A 25,310-nucleotide genomic window follows, 5' to 3' on the forward strand; every position below is an offset into this window, starting at 1 on the left:
AAGCTTCTTGGGTATGAGTGCTGCTCCCTGTCCTGATCCCTCAGGGATTCCTCTCCCTGCTCTGTTAATGATTAAAAAAAAGAAGAAGTGCCAAGTGAAAGTGAAAGTCAGAGTAGACAGTGTGGGTGTGTTCTTACCAGGGGACTAGCTAGCATTCTTCTTGTTCTTGTTCTTCTCCTTCTACACGGCGCTGTGGCCGTCAAACAGTTTTATTTCGAGTTTGAAACCAAACATGTCGGAAAACTGTTCTGTTCTCGCAGAGAAAATGTTTTTTCATTGCTTCCTAGACTGTCAGAGACTCGACAACCTGTTCCTGTTCTGAGAGAGAATCTTTCTCTCATTCGGTCGTGTTTTTGACCAACAGGTGTACATGATGGGTTTGAAATTCAGGAAGAGTCAAAAAAGAAAGGATTGGCAGACTCTGAACTGTCTTCTTGGCCAAGCAAAGATGGCGATTTATCTAAGCAGCAGGAAAGAGGCTGAAGGTTCTTCTGACTGCGGTGCAGGCGCCTTTTTAAGAAGAAAGTGTCAAACAAGAATCAGAATCGATCTCAGAGCTACGAATGTTTTAAACACTTATACGAACCTACGGCGTGTCAAAGGTGTCTTTATGTTCCGTGTTGAGTGAGGAACTTGTATTCAGTTGCTTTCATTCACGTATATTTTGCTTACGTTCCTTCATATTATATTATTTGTTTTTGAAATGTGAGTACCTGTTTGCGTGAATCTCTTGGATTTTGTGTCAACGTGACTATCTTGTATTTCAACTTTCATGAATAAACATGGGCGGCACGGTGGCGCAGTGGTTAGCGCTGCTGCCTCACAACACGGCGGACCCAGGTTCGAGTCCCGCTCTGTGCGGAGTTCGCATGCTCTCCCCGTGTCTGCGTGGGCTCTCTCCGGGCTCTCCGGCTTCCTCCCACCCCCAAAAGCATGCGCCTCAGGTTGATTGGCTGGTCCCAAATTGACCATAGGAGTGAGTGTGTGAGTGAATGATTTGTTTGTTTCTATGTGGCTCCGCGGTGCACTGGCATCGTGCCCGGAGTGTCCCCCACCTCACACCCTGAGACTGCCAGGATAGGCACTGGCTGACCTGCGTTAGCGGATTAAGCGGGTTGGAAAATGACTGACTGACTGAATAAACGTGATTTTAAAAATCAATCAATCAATCTTCTTCTTCTTCTTCTTCGGTTGGTAGCTACTAGCTTTGTGGTGGATGCTATCTTGGAGTCTGGACCAGAGATAGAAAGAAAAAAAACATTTAAAAAACCCTCAATTCTTTTAATCAGATTTGTTTCTTTAATAAAATGGATTAAACCCCGTAAGCCAAAGACAGATGTACGTTTTAGGCTCAGCTCCCCTATTCCCTGTTTCATGACCTCATACTTTAGTGTTTCTCAATTTCTGAGTTCTTTTGGCAGTGAGGAATGACATGCTCTACTGACTCCTCTTTCTGACAATAATCACGTCCTGAAGGATGTCCAGGAAAAGAAGAAGAAGATGCTGCCATCCTTTAATGATGTTCCTTTTGATTATCGCTCTTGCCTCTGATTTTCTGAGTGTTCTGTCCACAATCTCTTCATTTACTAGAACCGGCTTTGTTAATTTTCCCCCTTTGAGCTGGGATCCATATGAAGTTGAACACAATATTCACATTCTTGATTATGAACAAGGTTTCATATATTTCATTGACTATATCCTGTCTGCTGTGGGATGTAACTGATTGCAGTGACGCTAGTGCGGAACATGAATCTGAACAAAGACTGACCTTATTAATTCATAATTCCTCTATCTGCTGTGCTGCTGATGCTGCTGCCAACATTTCAACTGTATATTCCAACAGATGATCAGATGCTCCTCTTTTGACAGAAATGGGTAAAGTTGGTTGACTAAAGTCAAACCCAGTGCTCCCTGTATGAAGATCCTTGAGTGTATACTTGGACTTGGACTGATTTACTGTTTACACCATGTCTGACTAATATTTCAGTGTCTAAATGCGCCCTCCTTTTTCCAAGTACCAGCCAGGGTGGTGTTTGTGTTGAATGTACTATAGGGGTGTATGCCTTCACACTCAGCGTCATGTCTCCATTTGTCCACTTAGTATTATCTTAGTATTTATCTTATCAATTTGTTTATTCAGCGCTAAATTATCACAAAACCATACTCCCAAGTACCCATCCCTAATCGTGTGTCAACATCTCTCAAGCAAAAATTAGTGTTTTTTCTACTGAAAACTTGACACTCCTTGAATATGACCATTTTTATATTACAGTAAGTGCCTCTTGTGATTTTCTTCATAACATGATTAATATGATTAATATTTTTCTTTGATCCACTAAACAAAGACCATCCGACCATTCTTGACTTGAGAAAAAACATCATTTATCACAACAGAGAATGGTATTGGACTAATGGTACTATTCACTGCATATCTTCCTGATAAAACTGGCGCCAATCTTACTTGTATAGGTCCGTTCAATAGAAAATCTTTGATCTAATTAGATCGTCTTGCTGATATTCCTATGATATTCCTGTCACACAACTGGAACCAAATAATTATCCAGCTCATCTGCCTTTGAACTGTTGTAAGATGTCACCATCTTCACTAAGGTAGAAAAAACAACTAGTTTTTGACCAAAAACTGAGAAAAAAAAGCTTTTTGTGAAAAGTTCTGTCAACAGAACATTGACTTTGATGCTAGTATTTTAAACTACAAACACCTCACCAGTGGTTTCCTCCTATAAAACAAAAAGAAAACACTTTTGATGCTACATTAACAATTTATTTATGACTAAAAGACGATGTTAAACATTTGCATTTGACAAAAACAAAAGATTTATATATTTATGAATTATGTGTTTATTTTTTAATTTGTTTTATTTATCCATCCATCCATCGTCTCTTCCTGTCTTCAGTATATGCTGATCTGTCGTTCAACAGCGCTGCTGCCACCTACTGGGGATCAGTTGTCACTTCATTAATGAAGAGGTGTGATTTTAATAGAGGAGCTCTATCAGAACGTCCTCCAGCTGATCTGACCTTTCACCATCCAAATTGAAGTGAAACAGCTTTGTAATGAGGTTTTTAGGTACATTAGCTCTGCCAGCCTTCCCTTGTAATTCATCCTGATGAATAACACAGAAGCAATCAGAGCAACAGTCGTCTCAGTGCTTAACAGTTTTTCAGCAGCAACGCCTTGTTTCTCAAAGAGGGAAAGAAAGAAAATTCTTTCATTAACCCCGCAATGGGAATTCTTCTTTCACTTGATATATTTATCACACACATACAGGCTGTAGTGCGCACACACACACACACACACACACATACACGCACACACACACACAAAGGCCTGTCAGTGTTTTTGGTTTATTTCAGAATGGTGACATTTTGTTTGTATGTTTTTTTAAATGCTCTTTTATGACAGTGATTAATCAGCTCAATGACAAAACTGATGGTTGTACAGAGTGATTCCACCTCCACATTATTGATTTTTGTGATATATTTTGTTGTAACCGTATTTTTATTGTTGCACATTGTACATTAGTTGATATAATCCCCGTATTAGGGTTAGGTACTGCTGCTAAAGATACACATTTTTTAAATCTTAATTTTAACCTTAATTTTCTGTGTAAATATCAGTTGTTACCAAACCTCGACACCTGTGGTTTATAGACTATGTATGTACAGTTTGGTTTTGTTTTTTAATATATTGGGGGTGGTTAATATTCATGTACGCTCATTAGTCTAGACATTACGGTATGTTAGCAGGCCTATTGCCCTAAAAGAGGACAGAAAGTCAGCTGTATAAAAATGTGATTATATAAAATGATAATATAAAATAAAATATGAAATATGTATTAATAAATCATCTGCTAGCCCATCCCGCTCCATAGTCCTTACAAACTTCAAATAACTTTTTGCTAACCACTTAATCTCTCTGATGGATAGTTTCTGTTATGTCTGGTTGTTGCAGTAGACAGTAGACACCTCTGTGACCATGATTGCTTACTGCTCACTCACGTCACGTTTGAGCTGACGCTGCGTTTAAGCATTAAGGCATACAGATACAAGAAGTAGAGACTGAGATGGTCCTCTAATGTTACCATTAACATTGATCCTCTCGAACTCAGCATGTGTGTGTGTGTGTGTGTGTGTGTGTGAGTGTGTGTGTGTGTGTGTGTGTGTGTGTGTATTCGCTATGACGCTAAGGATACAGGCACAAGGACACACACAAAGGCAGGCTACACATGCACAGACCAAAGCAGAGCAAACTAGTTATTCAAATGCTAGCTGACTTCAACAGCTTGTGAGGAACTTTCAGTGTGTAGCTCTGAGCTAGGTCATTGCCATACACTGCAACCTAAGCCTAAACATGAACACGCCTGTTATCAGGGGAGAAGGGGATGTTCTCGCATCTGTCAATCCCTCTGTCAATCAGTCCTGTTGTTATGTCATTACCGTGGAGACTGGTAAAGGCTGTGTAGGCGGATGATGTCTACAAGAGGATGGTGGTTTCTGTTTACTTCACTGATTGGTCACTTCACTGTATCGGGCCTGAAACATGTTGTCCAACAAGATTATACCCTGTTTTAGTTGCTAAAAATGTGATAATATGAGAATGGGAAGGCCACACTTTCTATTACCCACTAGTTGAGTTCAGAATGGTGCTCATGAGTGTCACAATAGAAGAGGTACAGTAGCTCAGGGATCTCAGAGCGCTTTCTGTAATGAAGTCTGTCTGTCAGTAAACATTAAACCAAAGATAAGGGATGTTGATACAGTGGAGTTGGTACATGAGTTCTACTATGAGCTTATTTTATCTCCAAGAATCTTCTTATCTCAATCTTAAGCAGACAGTCAGAATTTAGTCCATTAGTATCTTGGTATTATCTGCGTCTCTTTCCCATTTCTGAAATGCTTGCTGGTTTATCTTGTCCTGTTTTTCTCTTCTCTCTCCTTTATCGACATCCTATATCTTCATAAACAATCTGTACTTAGCGGGCCTATTAGTGAAAAAAAACAAAAAACTCTGGGTGATATGATACCAAAGTGGAACATCCCCAACCACATATTTTCTCCATTTTTCTGTCATGGTCTTAGCAGAAGTAAGACTTAATGGTTCCAATTTCCAAACTTTCAATTGGCTTATCAACAAATTCATACACTGATCTTCCCAAACAAGCATGGTCAGATCTTATTAAATACACACTAACTTTGGGTGACTTTATTTCAGCCAGGTGGCTTGTATGACACTTACATTCCAGGCAGCACACCCCCACAGAATACACAGGATGTGTACTAGACAGTGAATGCAGGTTGGCTTCCTTATAGCTAGAGACATTGTTTCCTGGAACTGTAATACAATACTCTCATATATTCCCATTAAAAAAATCTTGTTTTAGATTAGCATGACCCGTTGAAGAGTCCATGTTGATGCAGCTGTTAACCATCTTTGTGTACAATAGCTAATTGCTACTGTAGGCAATCCCGATTGTCATTGATGCACCCCTCAACTCCATGTTCACTAGGCCCAATATAAGATTTATATTGCTGTACGTCCGAATGTTAGGGTAATCCAATTTGGATGGGAAATTCCCTGTCATTGTTAACAAGATATTAGGTGACATTAGCTTACTGAGGGATGGATGCACATTGTCAAAAGGTGTGATACTGTGGTGAATGTATTGTGATTTTCTCCTCATCAACTATGATGATTCCCACATCCACATCTGTGTACTCAAATACTGTATATTTAAGATGTCATATTTTATATAAGAGCTGTCTGCATTCGTGAATTCTTTTCTATGCTTTATTGAAGCTTCTTTTCATTTTTTTACTGCCTCATGATTATTTGCTTCCAACTGCAGTTGATCCTCCCTGCATCTTTTCTCAGCCTGCCGATTTGCTTCTTTCTTTTCCATGGCCAGTTTCTCCTTTAAAGCTGCAGTATTTGACTTTGATGTTTAATGTCACTCTACAACATGTTAGTCCATACGATAGAATAAGATAGTAAACATTATATACTGAACATTAGTATTTGCATCAGCATTTGCTTTTTTCTATAAGCATGTTTTGGACATTTATCTTTAATGTTGTTGTCTAAACTGTTGCTTTTGCAACATCTCTGGGTTCCATAGTGACAGAAAACTATTTTAGTGATACAGTCTTAGAACAAAAATTGATTGATGTATCTGTAGACTAGCATGTTGTTTTAATACAGAAGACACTGAATAATCTTGTTTTATTATGCGCATAGTATATGGGCAGAATGAAGCTGTTCACTTATTAAGTGCAGCCGATTGTACCTGTACCTCAGCTTTTGTAATTAATAGGATTTTGGAGGAACTCGGTTAATACAAATCTTGGTGTGCACGTTACTTTTTCAAGTCAAGTCATATTTGTCACTTGAGTTCACAATTTCAGAATCAGACACTCTAAAAACAGATGTGATGTAACAGAAGCATGTCACATCACACAACTGATATTTCAGAGTTTCCTCTCACTAATCTCTCTAAATATACATGAAGTGTGTGTTCACCAAGAGTTGGTGTTTTATTCAAACAGACTGGAGTTGACATTCAGTTTCTGTCAACAGTGGTTTATTAGATATGATCAGAATATGTAAAGTATCTTTCAGTGTTTATTGTCCTTTTCAGAGGGGGATGACAGTAATTGAGTGTTGCTATATCAGACAAGTTTAATTTTAAAGGGATCTTATTATGAAAAACACATTTTTTTCAGGTCTGTACATATACGTAAATAGTGGTCCTCCATGACCCTACCAACTCCTAGAATCTGGAAAACAAACGCTTCCTGCATCAATAAATATTTGGAATTTTTTGGAATTTTTGGCTGGACAGCATCATAAAGATCCGTTATGATGATTGATAACAATCCGTTGTCAATCACTCAAATATATTGAGTGATATTTGATTAATTGACATTTCCTCTTCCTGGATAAGGGTGTAGTCATCCCAGAGATGGAGTTTGTGTTCAAGCTAAGGTAGCAGTGTGTGGAAATGACCTAGCTCAAAACTAGACACTGAAAGTTCCTCTCAAGCTGTTGAAGTCAACTAGCATTTGTCTAACTAGTTACCTCAGAATGGCATCTTTCAATTCGCCAATGATCCAACTTATCTGACTATCAAAGTTGAAATTTTCATCATGTTGCTAATGACAAACTAGAATGGAAGAATGTCACTGTTCATGCGGTCTTTCTGTTTGATCTTGTTTCAGACTTCAAGGCAGCATGGTGACATCTTTTCACATTCTACTGTCTGTGGAGGACAGAAAGTGAAGACCTTTTGCCACTATGCAATGTGGGTAAGGGACCAGAGGTTGTCCCAGTCGGGATGTTGCTGACGACCTGTCAGCATGACTCTGCTGGACTTGTGGCTCTCACGTTCCATCCCCATGTGCCTGCTCCTACAGAGCCTTGTTCTCATGGCCCTTTGTTTCCCCTCGGCCAGCATGTGTCCAAAGGGTTGCATTTGCCAACGCGACCCTCACCTCCACGGCCTCAATGTCACTTGCAGTCAGTCCCGTCTCAAAGAGATACCTCCCAGTCTCCCGGTCAACACTGTCTTGTTAAGGCTGGAGCACAACCAAATAGGCGCAGTGCCGGATCAAGCCTTCCATGGACTCAGACTTTTGCGGGAGCTCAACCTTTCATACAATGCAGTGGAGACTTTAGGTGAAGGTGCCTTCAGTGGCATAGAGGCAACGTTACAGGTTTTGGACCTCTCCCACAACCGCATCACTAGCGTACACAAGGATGCCTTTGCTCGGCTCAAAGCCCGCGTCATTGTGGATGATAACCCGTGGCATTGTGACTGTGCCCTCCAGCAGGCCATTGGTGGAATGGCTCACAACCACGAGGCTGCCGCCCGTGTCCTCTGCAGGAGCTCAGAGCTTCGTGACCAAGAAGGAAGACCATTCCTGGCGGTGGACACAGACCTCTGTAATCTGGCCAAACGGACCACAGACTACGCTATGTTGGTTACTATGTTTGGATGGTTTGCAATGGTCATTTCATATGTGGTGTATTATGTCCGTCAGAACCAGGAGGATGCCCGCCGCCACTTAGAGTACCTCAAGTCTCTCCCCAGCAAGCCCAAGAAACCTGATGAAGCAGATGATATCAGCACTGTTGTCTGACAGTATTCCAACACAAACCGAATTAACACCAAAATGTAAAAAAAGACCCAAATTTGTGAATTTTTAGGTGATGTGAACATGAATTTGTTGACAATACTTTATAGATTGAAATCTTTTCTTTTGTCTGTGCCAGGACTATATTAGCGATCTGTGATGACATGGAATAAATGAGATGAGACAAGATGAGATGATCTGAGACTAGAAGAAATAAGAGAGATGCGATTAGATTGAGTCTAATAGTCTAACACCAACATTGTTTTTCTACATAAATTGCATATGAATTTTAAAAAGGTTTAATCTCAGGTTGAACTATTGACACGATATTAGATTTTTAAATCGAAATTTAAAATATTTGCTAGATAAATATATTTATAAGACCACAGCCCTCATTTTGATATATCAAAGGTCTCAATAAAAAAATACTCTTTTAAAAACACTTGCTAAACCAGTTGCATCATCCCTAAGCATCATATGTTAAATGAAACAACTACATTAAAATTCTTACATAGGAATATTAGTATTTCTGATTCCTATGCCTGCTAATTGAGCTGTATATTGTAGGCTTATCTTAAAATTGTCTTGAGTGTTAAGACAAGTTTGAAAAGTGGTCATAGGGCCCTATGTCACACCATGATGACAGGCAGTAGTGCAGTTGGTGAAGTCTTTTCACTTTTTTCTAGAAGTGAAGTGAAAAGAGGTTGGAAATAAATAATTATTAAATAATTAATTTTCATTAAATTGAAATTAGATCAACTTTGAAATAGCTCGTCAATTACTTGCTACATCAATATTACATTCAAGGATAAATTAGCTTAAAACCATGGATCTATTTACCGTAATTTCTGATTGTTGTTAAAGATACAATAGAAAAGCCACCTAATCTGACCAATAAAGACTATAAAATAAGATTTATTAATAAGTCTATAACTCACAGACCTCTAATTGAAACTTAAATTGCTTCCAGTGGCTTTTCCATTGATCTGTGAGTACGTGTGTGAATGGTCGCCACTCCTAATGAGTATGTACCCCCTTTACCTGGTACAAAGGCGCTGTATGAATCCTGGGAATGGGTGAATGTTAGCTTGTGTTGTAAAATGCTTTGAGTAGTCAGTCACACTAGAAAGGTGCTATATAGGTTCATTTCATTTAGAAATATGCTCTGTGTGAAATGAAAAAAAAAAAATTAATTGTAGCAAGTGATCAAAGTGTACGCAGGATAATTCCCTCTGACATGTACAGTTAACAAACAATAATGCACTCTGTGGGTGCAAATAACCCTCAATGTCTTATTTATTAATGACCACTTTGTGAATTATTAATGTATTAGAGACATGTAATGATTATAAAGATGCTGTGATGACTTTGGCTTAGTCTTCGGAAGGTTTTTTCACTTAAATGTTAATACAAATTGGAAACTCCAGCATAAAGGATTTCCTTCCAGCTCATTAGTTTTTGGTAAAAATTAGTATAAAGAATCAAGGAAAATTGAACAAGAAATTTGAACTTATTTTCTGTTCAAGATAATGCGTGGATGGGCAGTGCTTTTTTTTTTTCTTTTTTTTTTTACACAGACAGAAATAAAACGTTTCCTATTTTAAATGGTCATTGATGACTTTACGTTAAAATAGTTATGTGAAATACAGTTGTAAAACCAAAGATACGTATGTTTTAGTTTCTAATTGGCTATGTAGGAACAACAATTAAAAAATGAAATGGGCTAAAAACAAATTTATATAGCTACATTTTCTTTTGATCAAATGAGAAACTGAGCATTCACACAACAGGGCAACATTATGTATTCAAAACATCATGTAAAGCACATCATATAGTATATTATTTCTGTTAACAGCACTGCTGTATCATAAGAGAACACTGAAGTGTGTTAAGGTCATTATGTTCATTATTTTGTAGTGAAGCGCATTTACCTTTGCAAGCTCTGCATATTGAAATAAATATGTCGAAATTATGTGAGGAAATCCTGTAATAATAATAATAATAATAATAACAATAATAATAATAATAATAATAATAATATATTACGTACATTATATTAATAATAAAATATACTATTATATGACATATGTCAGATTTAAATACTCCTATTTCATACAGTTGTAGATAACTCACTGGACTTTTACTACATAGCAAAAATACAATATATAAAACGTAGTGAATGGTTTAAGACATTGTTTTGCAAAGTTTGAAATGTTTCTCCTAAATCACCAACTCACAAAAGCTATTTTTTAAGGATTTCTGAGCATCTTTATCCAAAGGTGACACTGATATAGTGTGAATTATTTTCTTTTATTGTCAAATATGGCATGTTTACCCTCAATACCATCTTGTCTTTCATCAATTTACTCTACGTGAAAATCAGTTGTAACAGTATGGTCAAATAGATGCTACATTTTGTCAGGTAAACTGAAGACACAGAGGTGGTTCAGGCTGGTTCAGTGATGCAGCAGCAAACTGTCGCTCGTTATAAAAAATGTCTTTTTACGGTGATTGACAAGAAACTGTGTTTTAGAAATTACCACATTCTCAACAACTTTCAAAATTGTGCAGTTTTTTTTTAGTGATTCTGCAGATATTGTGCTCACTAATTATATGGTGAAATTAGCTGAAACAGACACATGCTTGTCTTTGCAGCAAGAGACTTCAAACATGTAATTTACACTCCAGCAAACCAAAAGGTGTGTGATTCATTATGTACGCTTTGTGTTTGGCTCTGTGTTGTATAAGATGATGTCAGTTGTGTAGGCAGTGATAAATTTTGGTCCATGACACATCCATACTGCATTAAAAAAAAATAGTGTGTGATCACATGGACCCTAGACCACCTCTGAAAATGATTTGAAGGATCTGGTCTTAAATGCATCCTCTGTGGCTCTTGGATACATCCTGTACCTCAGGACGATTGACACTACCAGGTCTTTACAAGCTTTTAATATTCAAATCTCTACAAATCAGAGCTAACCACACATTTTTCATGTCTTCCATTCGGTTAACATCCACTTCAACATTTCACTCTGCTGTAGTGATATACTGTACAAATGTAGCTCATCATCTTTACAGAGTGATAATAGGTGACACTGCAATGTGCATGTCTTAACCATGCCATACTTAACATGTTTAGATGATGTTAAATGATAAGAAAGGTGGCAGAAAACATTAACACTGCAGCCTTGCTTCCATTATTGACATCAGAAAAGGCCAGTGAGTCTCTCTAGGGAGAATGGAAAGCCTTTTGGAAAACTGCTTTTCTTTGATTGCATTGTCACCACCAGAACGAACACTGCGGCAAAATAAGACGACCAGTTGGTATAGCAAAGTCACAGTGATGATGTACGTATAAATGTAATGAATAAGTACTCTGACAATTGAGCAAACTGTACTGCAAATGAGGAGAGAGAAGCAATGTGGTTGAATGCTCTGAATTAAACAAGTACAGTTTCTGCACCATAAGGCGCACCTTCAATAAATGGCCTATTTTAAAAATGTTTCCATATATAAGGCGCACCGGATTATAAGGCGCACTGTTGGTTTTTGAGGAAATTAAAGGCTTTTACATGCACCGTATAGTGCGGAAAATACCGTATAAGCAGGCCTCGAGATTATTTTGCGCAACAGCACAGTATTTAGTCTCACAGGTCTGTGGTGATTAACATCCATGGACAAGCTATGGTGTCTTGTACTGGACGTTTTTGCCAAAGTTTGTGACTCCACCCCACTTTATGGTCAGTTATTGTCTTAATGTATCAGTTCTGATCAGATTCAAGCACACTAATGTGTGTTCAGGGGACTCTTCTGGATGGTGTTTTGATTCTTACACGAAATAGTCACATTTTTCTTTACTCCCTTTCATTCTCATCAGGCCTTTCCAGGGGCAGGACAGATTTTTCATGCAATATCATTATCTCATTCATGGCAAATGAACACAAACACCCCCTATTCAAGTCCCAGTCCCTATGCATGCATCATTGTTCTTTAATAATAATACTGTCTGCAGTAATGTCCCTAGCAGCGGGTGATGGGAAAATTACTACTACAATTTCCTCAAATGGCTTCCATGTCATGACAGCCTCTGAAACAATGAAGTAGACATATTAAGTAAAACCCACTTGAAAGAGAATATTGATATGATTACATAAATACACCGTATTGTAATAATTACCTAAAACATTACTGCCAATGATCGGTGACATGTTGGATAGCAGGTATCACTGATTTCTTATAAAACTTTGTTTCAGTTTTTGTCTTGTTTGTCAGAATTTTACGATAATGGTTATTAAAATGGGGTTATGCAATGACAATATGTAATTAGAGAACATTAGTATCACATGTATATAGGAACGTTGATGTTGTGTGAAATACTTGAAATCCCTTTAAGTAGTTTTTGAATGTCGTACTTCCTTGTCTCGTAGAGATAAGCTCATCTTCCTCATGACAGGATAGGGTATATCATGCATGAACATTGTAATGAAGCACAGTGTAGCCAAGGATACCAGAGTATTTCTAAGTGCCTGAATACTTCTCTCACCATTTTATTTTTTTATTTACATCTTTTTTCCACTTGTGGACTTTGTTCTGAGCATATAAGCCTCTACTGATTTATGATCTTCACTTTTAATGGAATAGTCCATTTACTTTGCAAGTTAGAAATGAATTAAATTGTCCTGCTGATGTAAAGAGCTAATAAACTAAATTTTATTGCACATTTTAACTTCCATGCACCGACAGGTTGCAATAGTCTAACACACACACACACACACAGTTAAGAATAAAAATATTTACAGTGACTCTCATGGTTGTGTTGTTATGGCATGTCAAGCAGAAAATGAAATAAAGAAGGAATGCAATGGTTCATGTTTATTGTCTTCGTCTGTTGGTGTAGAAATGTACATTTTTTTCATAAATATTATATAAACTTGTTAATACAAAGGGTAGGCTCATGTTTATAGAAGCCATTCAAGGGTAATTTAAGAGTGACCGCGAGGCAATAATCTCGACCCAGTTCAATGATCAAAACTGTTCAGAAAGTCTTACTGTAAAAGATTTATGTATTGGTTGAATTAAATTGTGCTCACATTACCTCGTCAAACCTCCTACAAAGCTCTTCCATATTACAAAATCATCAGAAGAGAGGTGAGGAAAAAAAACCTCCTTCTTAGGAACCCTACTGTAAAGCTGAGCTATTCTTGTGCCCTTCTATGTCACAGCACCAAAAGCATCTGATCGGAAGGCATGTCTGTCAAATACATGATAATGCATGCTTACTGCATGCAATTGTTCATTAATCTGAAATGCAAAAACAAATTTGTCAACTCCATCGGATCTTCATTGGCACTGTCAGATGCAAGTTTTTGTAATTTTTTGGGGGGGGAAACAAAATCTTTCTTCAGTTTTTGTCTTTTAAGTAATAAAAAATCAGTCCAGCGTCCTCTTGTGTCTTATTCAATTAATTTAATTTAATTAATTCTTTTGCGTTCCAGGACCCACATGCAATTAAGGATTCTACGATAGAGCGACGGACTATTAATCTTATTATTTACAATAATTTAAACGTTTGTGACCCTCCCCATACTGACAATAAACCACATTCTATCTGTATTACCTTTTCCTGACTGCATACCAAAAATCCGCGATGAGGTGAAGTCGCGAGCGTTGATACGCGAATGCGCGAGGGCGCACTGTATATGAGATTAACTACATGCGGGTCTGAGTTGTTTTTTTTTTCTATTTCACCAACGCTCTAAACTCCAGTCCAATAGGTGGCGGTAATATTTCTAAAAGCCGGTGACCAGCAGCCAACAAGAACCCAGACAGGAAGAGGAACGGGTTTCTGCCTGTTGTCCACACGCCAATCCAGCAGGTGGCGGTAATGAGCCACAAAGCTGCCGCCCGGCATAAACCGAAAAGAAGAGGAAGAATTCTCCGTGTCCAGCACGTGTGGGACCAGTTCCTCATACGGAGGCGAAGGAGAAGAATAGTGTGTGAACTTTCGAGTGAAAGCTGTCGACAAAATGAGACCAGGTGAGGCACAAATGCGTGTGTGTGTGTGTGTGATGATGTTTTAAAGTAGAATTACTTTGAGTATTTTTATTAGCATGTATGTTAATTCTGTGCGTTTTAAACTATGCTAACGCTTGATGGATCTACAACTACATTTAGCTAATTTTAATCGCACTAAACATAAATCTGATGCCTATAGAATATCGTGGACTTTAGATGAAAGATTTTTAAAAAAAAATCATGTTAAGTTTAGCATCATTAGCTTGCTATCTACTAGTAGTCCGTGTGAACACACAGCTGTGTGAACCGAGTCACGCTAAACACGTGTTGATCTTCCGTTCGGATCAGAACAGCAGAATTAGCAACTATTCCGATTAAACGGCAAGATATTAAACAGACTCACGTAAACGTGAACATAACGGATCGTTTTATGTGGTTAATGTTAACATACATGACCAGTAGGTTTTGTGTGCTACAGAGGAAAATCTTCCTGAACACAAACCCGAGAAACATAACACAAAGTTTTGTCATGTGAAAAAAAAAACCCCCAATCAAGAACATGTAATCATGACAAACTATGCAGATTAAGACAGATTAAGTGTCTTTTTGAATCTCTAAAAATCAGCCGTGAGTAGAGAGAAAGGGGCCTTACGGTGGAGCCCAGAGCCTGGGCTGCGTGGGGAGCGTGGGTCGCCCTCCGTGATCCTGCAGGCGTCTGAGATGGTGACCGTGTTCGGCTCCTGCCTTTGGACTTAATGCTGCAGGAGAACTTGTGTTATGTAGGCACCATTTAATTTACCTACATTTACATCTGAGCAGTGGATAGCCACAATTTCCTCGGGGATTAATAAAGTATCAAACTATCCATCCAATGTCTGGCAGCACAGTACCGGGTCACGACCCGCTTGTCAGATGGTATATGTCCATTATGTGATCAAATGTGGTGTGCCCTATTTTGTTATTTAACATCGTCAAGTAGTAATCAAATAAAAAGTCATTGAGTAACCGTCAGTTAATATGTAGAAATTTTCATCTTATATGGAAATATCCCATATGAATACAGAGGAGCTGAGATTCTTATTAGCTTATTGTGGATACAAACTGCTTGTTTTTAAAATTAGTACAAAGTTTCTTTTGGATCTTAATATAAAAATGCCAAAACAGAATAATGTTGATTATAAGATGCTTAAGATTTAAAATGTGTTCCAGGAAAAGTGTGTGTGTTAGAGTGTAGGAGGAAAGAGGAGTGCAACATCTAGAAGAGACTTCTAGGTTGAGAAATGTTCTTCAAATGCAGAAATTGCAAATCAATCCATATGAATTCAGCCCAAACTGTTTTTCAGGATTCACTCCTCGTGGGGACAGAGGAGGTCGCGGTGGAGGTCGAGGCGGAGGTCGAGGAGGATTTGGTGACAGGGGAGGTCGAGGAGGATTTGGTGACAGGGGAGGTCGAGGAGGATTTGGTGACAGGGGAGGTCGAGGAGGATTCGGAGGTGGGCGAGGTGAGACCATGTGACACTGTTGACAGTGTCAGACAGTGTTCTACATATTACCAAAGGGCTATTTGTCAGTTATTTTAATAATCAGGTAAGGACTGTGTGATCAGTAAGACTTACAAAGGACAACACCTGGAACGGTAAGCTGCTGTTTCTGCAAAATGGATAAGTGACAAGGATTGTAGGTTTTTAGTCTGAGGTTGGGTGTTGCCATTCAAATGTGAGTGAAAGTCATTAGACGCCCATTGACAAGTTATTTAAAAACACATTTTTTGGTCATCACGTTATCCATATGTGAAATGTGGTTTGAGAAATAAACACTTTAATGGAAGTAATCACAAAGTGGCCCAGTGTGTTTTCTCAAGAATGTCGATCCATGATTGTTGAAATGTGCTTTTTTTCAGGTGGATTCAGATCCCCAGAGGGTGGTTTTCGTGGAAGGGGTGGGGGCAGAGGCACCCCGAGGGGACGAGGTGGACGTGGTGGCAGAGGCGGCTTTGGAGGAGGGAAGAAGGTCCTGGTTGAGCCGCACAGACATGAAGGTTAGCACCTCTGTTGGTCTGTAGAGTGTTGGGCTGGGAACCAGAGGGTCGCCGGTTCAAAACCCGTGTGGGCCAGAGCATGTGGATTCTGAGCACATTGCTGAGGTGCCCTTGAGCAAGGCACTGTCCCCTTACAAGTAGCCCACGTGAGAGCTGCCTGCCACTTTACTTATCATTATCTGCATGCCTACAGGCTGTGTGTGTGTGTGGGGGGGTCTACAGAATGCGCGCGTGTGTGAATATTTACAATGGGAAAAAACGTAATTTCCCTAAAGGGAACTTTAAAGGATTGATTATTATGTGTTCTGTAATGACATGAGATAGAGTGATTGGATGCTAGGTTACCTATTGTAGTACTGACACCTGTGTCTGGCCTTATTTGGTCTTCACAAAGTATTTATTATTATTTCTTAATTTTATTTAGCTGCATTTACCATTAGAGCAGACAGTACATGTTATTTTTTTCCTTCAATGAGTTGATATTTTGTGTTTTTAATGTGATTTTTGTATTTCACTTAAAAGGTAAAATCATTGACAAACACACACTAAACACTATAAATTGAGTAACCCATCAGACACGCTTGTTTTTGAGTTACAGAGGAGCTGAAGACATTCACATAACTGTAGCTTAGTTTTTTGTTGTTTTAATCTTTAATAATGTCGTTTTAGTTGGAGCTTCAAGTTGTGCAAGATAGCACATTGCCTGAAGTGAAGTTGGAAAATTCAACCAGTGCCTTTCCAGAGATCATGATCTAGCTAATGAATATTACTTTTTTGTTTTGATTGGAAATGTACATTTTGAGAAGGGATGTATGGATTGAACCAATGACATAATTATTTGTTAAATGTAAACTTGGATTCTAGAATGATTAAATCAAAAAAATGGGATATATGATATTTGCAACCGCATGTCTTCTGAAATCCTTTATTTTGGACACAATGTGAAGCTAATGTGAACATGTGTCACCCCTTCTGATCCGACTGTTCACACGACTCACATCAGCAAGATTCTGATGCGTCTGAGCTACACCCACAAATAAATGTGGAGTAAAATCTTTTTCTTTAGGCAAAAAAAGGCATATTTTTTATCTCCATGTTTCAATCATTGACAGGGACTAAGAAAAAATAGTTAAACATCTGGAAACATGAAGGGAAAGGGTTGTAAATGAGGAAGAAATAACACAACTACTTTAAGTTTGGCAGGGAGGCTAATATTGCTATAACCTGTCACTGGTTCAGTAATGTCAATGTGGCTGATTTTGACGGTTGTGTATTTTGAGCTACATCTGCTAGAAATTTGTGTACGTTTGTGGATGCAGTCAGCCTTTCAAAAGGTCCAAAAAACACCTGTGTTTCAGGGGTGTTCATTTCTCGAGGGAAGGAAGATGCCCTGGTGACCAAGAACATGGTTGTTGGAGAGTCTGTGTATGGAGAGAAGAGGATCAGTGTGGAGGTGAGACTAGTGCACACACTAGACCAAAAGTTAATGTCTCTGTCGCGTGATTATTGTATCAGCATGTACAGGTCTGGTTTGTCAGCAGCAGTTAAGTCTCCTCTTGTTGAGAGAAGTACAGTTAGAACTGACTGTTTTCTTTCCTTCTGTTAGGAAGGAGAGACTAAGATCGAGTACAGGGCCTGGAACCCGTTTCGCTCCAAGCTGGCAGCGGCTATTTTGGGAGGAGTAGATCAGATTCACATCAAGCCTGGGGCAAAGGTCATGTATCTGGGAGCTGCATCCGGCACCACAGTGTCACATGTTTCTGACATAGTCGGACCGGTGAGTATGACTCCCTCTGGTTCTCACAGACTCATAATTTTTAACAATATTAATAGCAACCAATGTGACCTAAAGTTTTAGGACTAGTAGCTAGCTGATGCACATTGGAGAAAAAAGATGCCAAATATCTATTTGTGTCAGTGATACTAAAAACATCAAATTGAATTGTGTGTCTCAGGATGGCCTGGTTTACGCTGTGGAGTTTTCCCATCGATCAGGTCGTGACCTCCTCAACGTGGCAAAGAAACGCACCAACATCATTCCAATCATTGAAGATGCTCGGCACCCACACAAATACCGCATGCTGGTTGGTGAGTGGTCCAGAGCAGCAGCTGTACAAATGTTAGCGACACTCATCCATCAGGAACAGGGATGTTCACACCTCCAGAATATTACGGCACCAAAAGTGGGTGCAGGTTTGTGCTTTGCGGGGTATTCTGTTAGCTGCACGTCATTAATGTCTGCAGACATGCCATCACTACCTCTGGCAATTGTGTTGTCTGAGAGAGAGAGGGACTCAGGCCTTCAACTGGCCCTTCAACAGGGCCCAGTTCGAAGTTCACCTTTTTCCGTTTTCAAAAACTTCTCCATGACTGTCGGTGCCACCTGTCAAATGTATCAGAGATTCTCTTGTCTTAAAATGAGGGGAATTAATTACCTGCTGCCACCCAGTGACATGGAAGAGTATTACATTATTCCATCAGACTAGAATCTAGATTACAGCAGAGACACCCAACAACTTTTTGTAGACCAATGAAGTGAAATTGGATAATTTCCCAGGGCACACGTACAATCAATTATAAATAATGAGGTAATCAATCAAACGAAAAGAGTATGTATGTTTGACATGTAGACCAGTGAAGTCTGACAGGTCCCACATCATAAAACTATTAATAAATGTTTATTTAGACAGTAATGGTCTTTTCCTCTCCAGGCATGGTGGATGTCATTTTCGCTGATGTTGCCCAACCTGACCAGACGAGGATCGTCGCTTTGAACGCTCACAACTTTCTGAAGAACGGAGGCCACTTTGTCATCTCTATCAAGGTAACTTAAGCGCCTTTACACATGGAATTCCTCTAACCTTGTGCATATAAATCATTGCCTGTAGTTATTTGGGATTAAACTTGTCTTCAGACAAAAGACTTATTGGGATCGTCTAGAATGACGACACAATTACTTTAATGGATGTCTGTTTTCTACAGTTGTTGACATTCTTTGTACCCCAATTTAAATCCTGTGATTTTGAAACAGAAGGAGTTCAGTGACTTAGTCAAATATGTGAACCAACACTTTAAACCAAGAAAAAGCTTCCCTCTGACCCACAGCTCGGACATTTGAAGAGTACAGGGATGTTGCAGTCTGTAACTGCATTGGTTCTTGTTTGACATGAGTTTGAATGTGGTTGGTTAATCCTAAACCTAACCACATCATTTAAAAAAAAATTCTTTAAGTTTTTCTTAATATGCTTATACTTTCATTTCAAATGAACATATTATAGGTCACATTAAAGGTGGGAAAAAGTTAGATCTTACACATTTTGTACATCACAAACTGACATTTTAACGGGAATTAAATCGTCTTTTTAAAACGTTCCAAACTGATGAGTGTCACATTGGAAACTAAATCCATATGTTGTATATTGATGCTTACGGTATAATTTCACGTACTTTCTTTGAAATCTTCTGATGTTTGGCACTATTTTCTGTTCATTGATGCTCAGTGATACGGTCGGCCAGCAACGTTGATGCATTTTTGACACATTTTCTTCAATTCAGGCAAACTGCATAGACTCGACAGCAGCACCAGAGGCAGTGTTTGCCTCAGAAGTGAAGAAGATGAGTGCTGAGAATATGAAACCACAAGAACAGCTGACACTGGAACCCTACGAGAGAGACCATGCTGTGGTGGTGGGCGTCTACAGGTACACAACTTTCACACTTCCTTGAACTCAATGCTGTTTAGATTTAGCAAGAAGATTTCATGCAGAGTGGAGTAAATCACAAATTGACATTTCAGACTTCCTAGTGATGACCTTTTAACTTGCTGGGGTTAAAATCTTAGGTGATGGCTTAACTCTTTCTATATTAATTGGTCTGAGAACCCTTGAGAGAGAGGTTTTTCCTTGGCTTTGCTTCTGATTAACCTGGATATGGGGGTCTGGGGGACAATCTAGTGGAGCTAGTCCCCTGTAGGTGGCAGCAATGATGTTTTTTAATGAGTGATCAGTTTATATCATATGAAAAAAATACACAAAAAGATGGACACAACAGCAAAAGGAAGTCGGACAAGTTTGGGCATCTCACACTTGTACAGCGAATGTCGCGTCATTCAGAGAGAGAGAGAGAGTGTTGTAATTGTGAGAAAAGATGACGAAGCTCAGAGGATGAATGTTTGAATCACAGCCCCTTCACTAGGACTGGTGGGCCAGAGAGGCTGATGTGGCGCTCTGGATTGCTATGATAGTAAAAAAACAACATTTTTTTGTCATGTCGAGGTTGAACACAGTCCTGTATTTGTTAATAATTTTTCCTTTCTATCTGGATACGTGTTGGGTTATCGCTGCCAGCGTACATAGTGTACATATTACGTCCCTATGTTGGCAGGAAATGATCTGACAATCAAGCGCTTGCTAAAATTGCACAATATTTTTACATATTTTGGAACTCAGTGCACTCATAAGGCGCACCGGGTTAAAATTTGCGTTGTAGATTTTTGGGAAAGTTTAAAACTTTGGATAAAATAAATGAATTTAGGTCTAGGTATTGGTTTTCACAAACAGAACAACATTCACAGAGATGTTACTAGATCTGTCTGTACAACTCAGCATCAGAATGAGCTGTGTGTATCGTACACATTAGAGTGACCCAATCAGAATGACGCTTGTTTTTTTCAAAAATCTTGGCTGAACAAGTGAAAACATTCTCTTCCATATTGAATGAAGACACTTCTGCAGGAGTGTTAGGATACAGCAGACCCATAGATGTGACACTTCTCTACTTTGTGCACCCATCTATACATATGGAACTGCTTTCTTTCCATGTGTTGTGTTAACATGCACTCCTCTCTCTCCCCAGACCTCCACCTAAACAGAAAAAATGAGCTGGGGAAGACGGTCAGGGAAACGGATCACCATTTTCTGCCACCAACTACAAGACTTTTTGTACCGTTTGTGGCTGTTCTTCATTTGAGACTACCAGTATAACTTTTGTATTGTTATTGTATGCAGCAGAATTACTTATCATTATATTCACTTGTTTGCGACATTTTTTTTAAATTGTAAAATCAAGATCATTGTCTAATGTTTAGTTTTTGTTTTTAATTGAATATTTGACATGAACAACCTTGTATAGCACACAGCAGAGCTAAAGTTACTTTTATGCTGTAAATAAACTGCTGGAGTTTTGACATACATTCATGATGTGAATTTCTTGGTTCTTAAAACACTTGTGAACCTTCTTTTTTGATTTGCGTGTAAACTAAAAAAAAATTGAAGCAGAAAAACTAGATTTGTAATTGCTAATGCCATTCCAGTATGACATGTATTTGACATTTTCATGTCTAGGGGATATTACTGTGCTGTTCAGAGTATGCTTTGGTATATCAACAAAGTAATTTCCAAAATATAACTACAGTATTTGTTTAGAATAGAATAGAAAGCCTTTATTGTCACTATACATGGTATAATGAGATTTGTTTAGGTACTTGAATGGACAATAACAGCACTCCTTGATTGGTATCATATAGGGACTTGTATAGTTTGCAGTTATAACATCGGATGGTAATTATAGGGGATAATTCATGGGGAACTCCTCTTCAGAATCAGATGATGATGACATGATTTGAGAGGATTTCTTGACAAGTGTGATAATGTTGGCTTGTAATGTTGTCTCTTGCCGTACACTGCTCAAAAAAATTATAGGAACAATTTTTAATCCGAGTATAGCAACCTATCAGTCAAACCTCTGGGATATTGATCTGGTCGGTTAAGTAGCAGAGAGGGTTGTTAATCAGTTTCAGCTGCTTTGTTAATTAAATCAACAACAGGTGCATCAGAGGGGCAACAATGAGACGTCCCCCAAAACAGGAATGGTTTTCCAGGTTGAGGCCACTGATACTTCTTTCCCCTGCCATCTCTTAGCTGATTTTTTGCTGACTTTCTACTGCTGTAGTTTTTCATTTGTCTTGGATCAACATGTTGATAGCATGGTGCGGTACCTGGATGCTACAGAGGTAGCCCTCCAGGATGGCACATCAATACGTGCCGTTGCAAGAAGGTTTGCTGTGTCTCCCAGCAGTATCAGTAGCATGGAGGAGATTCCAGGAGACGGGTAGTCACTCCAGGAGAACTGGACAGGGCCGTAGAAGGTCCTAAAACCCTCAGCAGGATCAGTATCTACTCCTTTGTGTAAGGAGGAACACTGCCAGAGCCCTACAACATGACCTCCAGTAGGCCACTGGTGTGAATGTTTCTGACCAAACAATCAGAAACAGGCTCCGTGGCCTAAGGGCCAGACGTCCTGTAGTGGGCCCTGTGCTCATTGAGCATCATTGGCATTTGTCATAGACCACCAGAATTGGCAACTACGCCACTGGCACCCTGTGCTCTTCACCCACAAGAGCGGGTTCAACCTGAGCACATGCGACAGACGTGAAAGGCTCTGGAGATGCTGTGGAGAACATTACGCTGCCTGCAACATCATTCAGCATCACCAGTTTGGTGGTGAATCAGTGATGGTCTGGGGAGGCATATCCCCGAAGGACGCACAGACCTCCAGGGTTAGATAATGGCACCCTGACTGCTATTAGGCATCGGGATGAAAACCTTGGACCCACTGTCAGAACCTACGCTGGTGCAGTGGGACGTGGGTTCCTCCTGGTCCATGACAATGCCTGACCTCATGTGGCTAGAGTATACAGGCATTTCCTGGAGGATGAAGGAATTGATAGCATTGACTGGACCCCAGTTCACCTGACCTAAATCCAATAGAACACCTCTGGGACATTATGTTGAGGTCCATCCGGCGCTGCCAGGTTGCTCCTCAGACTGTCAGTGATGCCCTGGTCCAGATCTGGGAGGAGATACCCAGGACACCATCCGTTGTCTCATTAGGGGCATGCGTACAAGTACATGGGGGCCACACAAGCTACTGACAATCATTTGGGGGTAAAAACCCTTCTCTGGTTTTTACATCTCTACCTCTGCTGAATTTTATCCCTGGTAGAGGCTAATCCAAGCTTTGGCCGACATTGGTTCCTACTTCAATCTGAGCACCAATTATCTCCAGAAGACCCATTGATTGTCTCCTAGAGGAGGTGAAAACCATCAATAATTAAAAATATATATATAACAGGCAGGTTGAGTTTTCTTAAGGGGAATCTATGGCCCCACGACAGCGGATAAAATGGTCAGGAAAATGGATGGAATCTGTAGTATACATTGCTGGCACTACCTTTCAACCTGACCTGAATCATCAGCAGTATTGGTGTTGGTGAACGTCTCCATGCACAGTAATACATTGTACAGTATGTTCACTGCTCAGAAGTTCAGAGATATGGATAAAAGATGAACAAAATGCTGCAGATGATGCCAACAGGTAGGCTGAAAAGGCCACATAACGTTTGACAGCAGCGCAAACTGGAATCTAATATTTGCGGAGTTATTTTGACACAACGTGAAATCTGAATGTGTGGGGTGTTAATGTTTTACAGACCGTTTCCAATAGGCTAAATCCTTTGCAAAGTTGGCGTAATTGGCCTTTATTTGTGGTCCTGAAGCGTAATTAGATCATCTTTATCATCTGTCTTACACATGGTGGTCAACACAGAAAATGAAATATTTCATGCCTTAAAAATTGTATTATCGCTTATTTTTTCAATTGTATATGCGTGTATATATGTATGTGTATATGAATACATATACTGTATACATATATGTATTTATATACATTATACACAATATATGTATATATACACGTATATGTTGTGTATATGTATATTTACATATATATATTTACATGTAGATATAAAATACATACGTGTGCCCATATGCTTATATGTATGTAAATGTACGGATATATACACAAAAGCGTGTGTGTCTATATATATGCCTAACAGTATATATACAGTTCTATATATTTAAATTGACTGACTGTCCAACAAATGCGACGGATTTGTTTTGGCAGCCATTTTGTGGGAAATGTCTCCGGAGCGCGCCGGGCCCTACTCCGCTGGTGTCGGGAGTGCGCTCTCAATGCAGCCCCTTTCCTTTGACCGATGTTAACACCGCGGAGGGGATGGCTAGCTGGGGCTCTACCTGCAAAACTGCATCTAGTTTTTCAAACAGTCTGCCTTCCTCGCCCAGCGACTCACCGGCTGTCCGCTGGCCGCCCAGCAGTCTGCGGTGTTCGGACTGTCCTCCAAACCCCAACGGCGGCGTTTGACGAGACGGACAGCTGTTAGCACGATGCTACTAGCATCTAACTAATGTTCTCTTATAATTAATTGGTCACGCAGACGAGTTTACTGAAACAACAGCTACATGTTGTCTCTCGTATACATTTAATGCTTTAATAAGTAAAAGTTCGTTCTCTTATTGGTGAAATAAAAGTTGGCGCTGGCCGTGGCCGAAGCGGCGGGCTGTCCATCTCCATTTCTGCGCGGCTAGCTGCGCTTTCCCGGCTGTCAGTCCCCCACCAGCAAGCAGATAGCTCCGTTCCGGAGACGAACGCCTGTGTGCTGGGAACTAAAAACCCCTGGATTCCATCAAACTCGACTTTAGAATATATTAATTGGATCTGTGCTGTGGAAAGGGGACGATTGACCCGGGGGAGGGGGCACTGTTCCTGCGGACGGAGGGAGATAGAGGTTTCCGAACATGGCTGCTACGCGGAACTTGGTTCGATACACCGCCTGAGGTAAGAAACAGCCGGCTGCCACCACGTCTTATAATACATGGATTTCACTCCAGCGGTAGTTGACTGTTTTCTCTAGTTTGACAGTGTTAAAAGCTTGATGTCAGATTTGTGGTAATAATTATGTTAGCCGATCACATGTTGTTCCCTCCATCAATCGGCCTCGTATCCCCATCCGTCTGCCCGGTTACGATGGGAAGAGAAAAAGGAGCGACTGCCTTGAAACAGGTGTGTTAACGTTGGCGTTGGGCAATAATGGACAAATTGACTTTATTTAAACTCAAACGATGCTGTTCGGTAATGGCTGAGACGTGCGCCGTGACGGTGGACTGGTTACCCCGTTTCAGCTGTGATCTCCCAAGTCCTTTATCTCCACGGTGATATTCCTGTGGACTGCAGGATAAGAACCATT

General features: G+C 39.7%; 3 protein-coding genes across 4 annotated transcripts in view; all 3 read left to right on the top strand.

Annotated features, from left to right (window-relative positions):
• Window positions 1-7,374: 7,374 nt before the first annotated feature.
• On the top strand, window positions 7,375-8,157 carry lrrc3b (leucine rich repeat containing 3B). The gene has a single exon (XM_068333724.1). It carries the CDS (start codon window positions 7,375-7,377, stop codon window positions 8,155-8,157), a length of 783 nt encoding a protein of 260 aa, XP_068189825.1.
• Window positions 8,158-14,081: 5,924 nt separating this feature from the next.
• fbl (fibrillarin) lies at window positions 14,082-21,396 on the top strand. The gene is made up of 9 exons (XM_068333105.1): window positions 14,082-14,190; window positions 15,513-15,671; window positions 16,070-16,207; window positions 17,566-17,660; window positions 17,814-17,984; window positions 18,163-18,295; window positions 18,919-19,031; window positions 19,763-19,908; window positions 21,062-21,396. Exons 1-9 carry the CDS (start codon window positions 14,181-14,183, stop codon window positions 21,084-21,086), a joined length of 990 nt encoding a protein of 329 aa, XP_068189206.1. The 5' UTR covers window positions 14,082-14,180; the 3' UTR covers window positions 21,087-21,396.
• A 2,795-nt stretch (window positions 21,397-24,191) lies between these two features.
• The window catches only part of dyrk1b (dual-specificity tyrosine-(Y)-phosphorylation regulated kinase 1B), a 58,721-nt gene continuing 57,602 nt past the window's right edge, over window positions 24,192-25,310 (top strand). For both annotated transcript variants that reach the window (XM_068332692.1, XM_068332691.1), the window contains exon 1: window positions 24,192-24,901. The gene's annotated coding sequence lies outside the window, so the exon portion shown is untranslated. The remainder of the gene's footprint in view (window positions 24,902-25,310) is intronic.

The sequence above is a fragment of the Antennarius striatus genome, chromosome 14 (genome assembly GCF_040054535.1).
Source record: "Antennarius striatus isolate MH-2024 chromosome 14, ASM4005453v1, whole genome shotgun sequence".
Lineage (NCBI taxonomy): Eukaryota > Metazoa > Chordata > Actinopteri > Lophiiformes > Antennariidae > Antennarius > Antennarius striatus.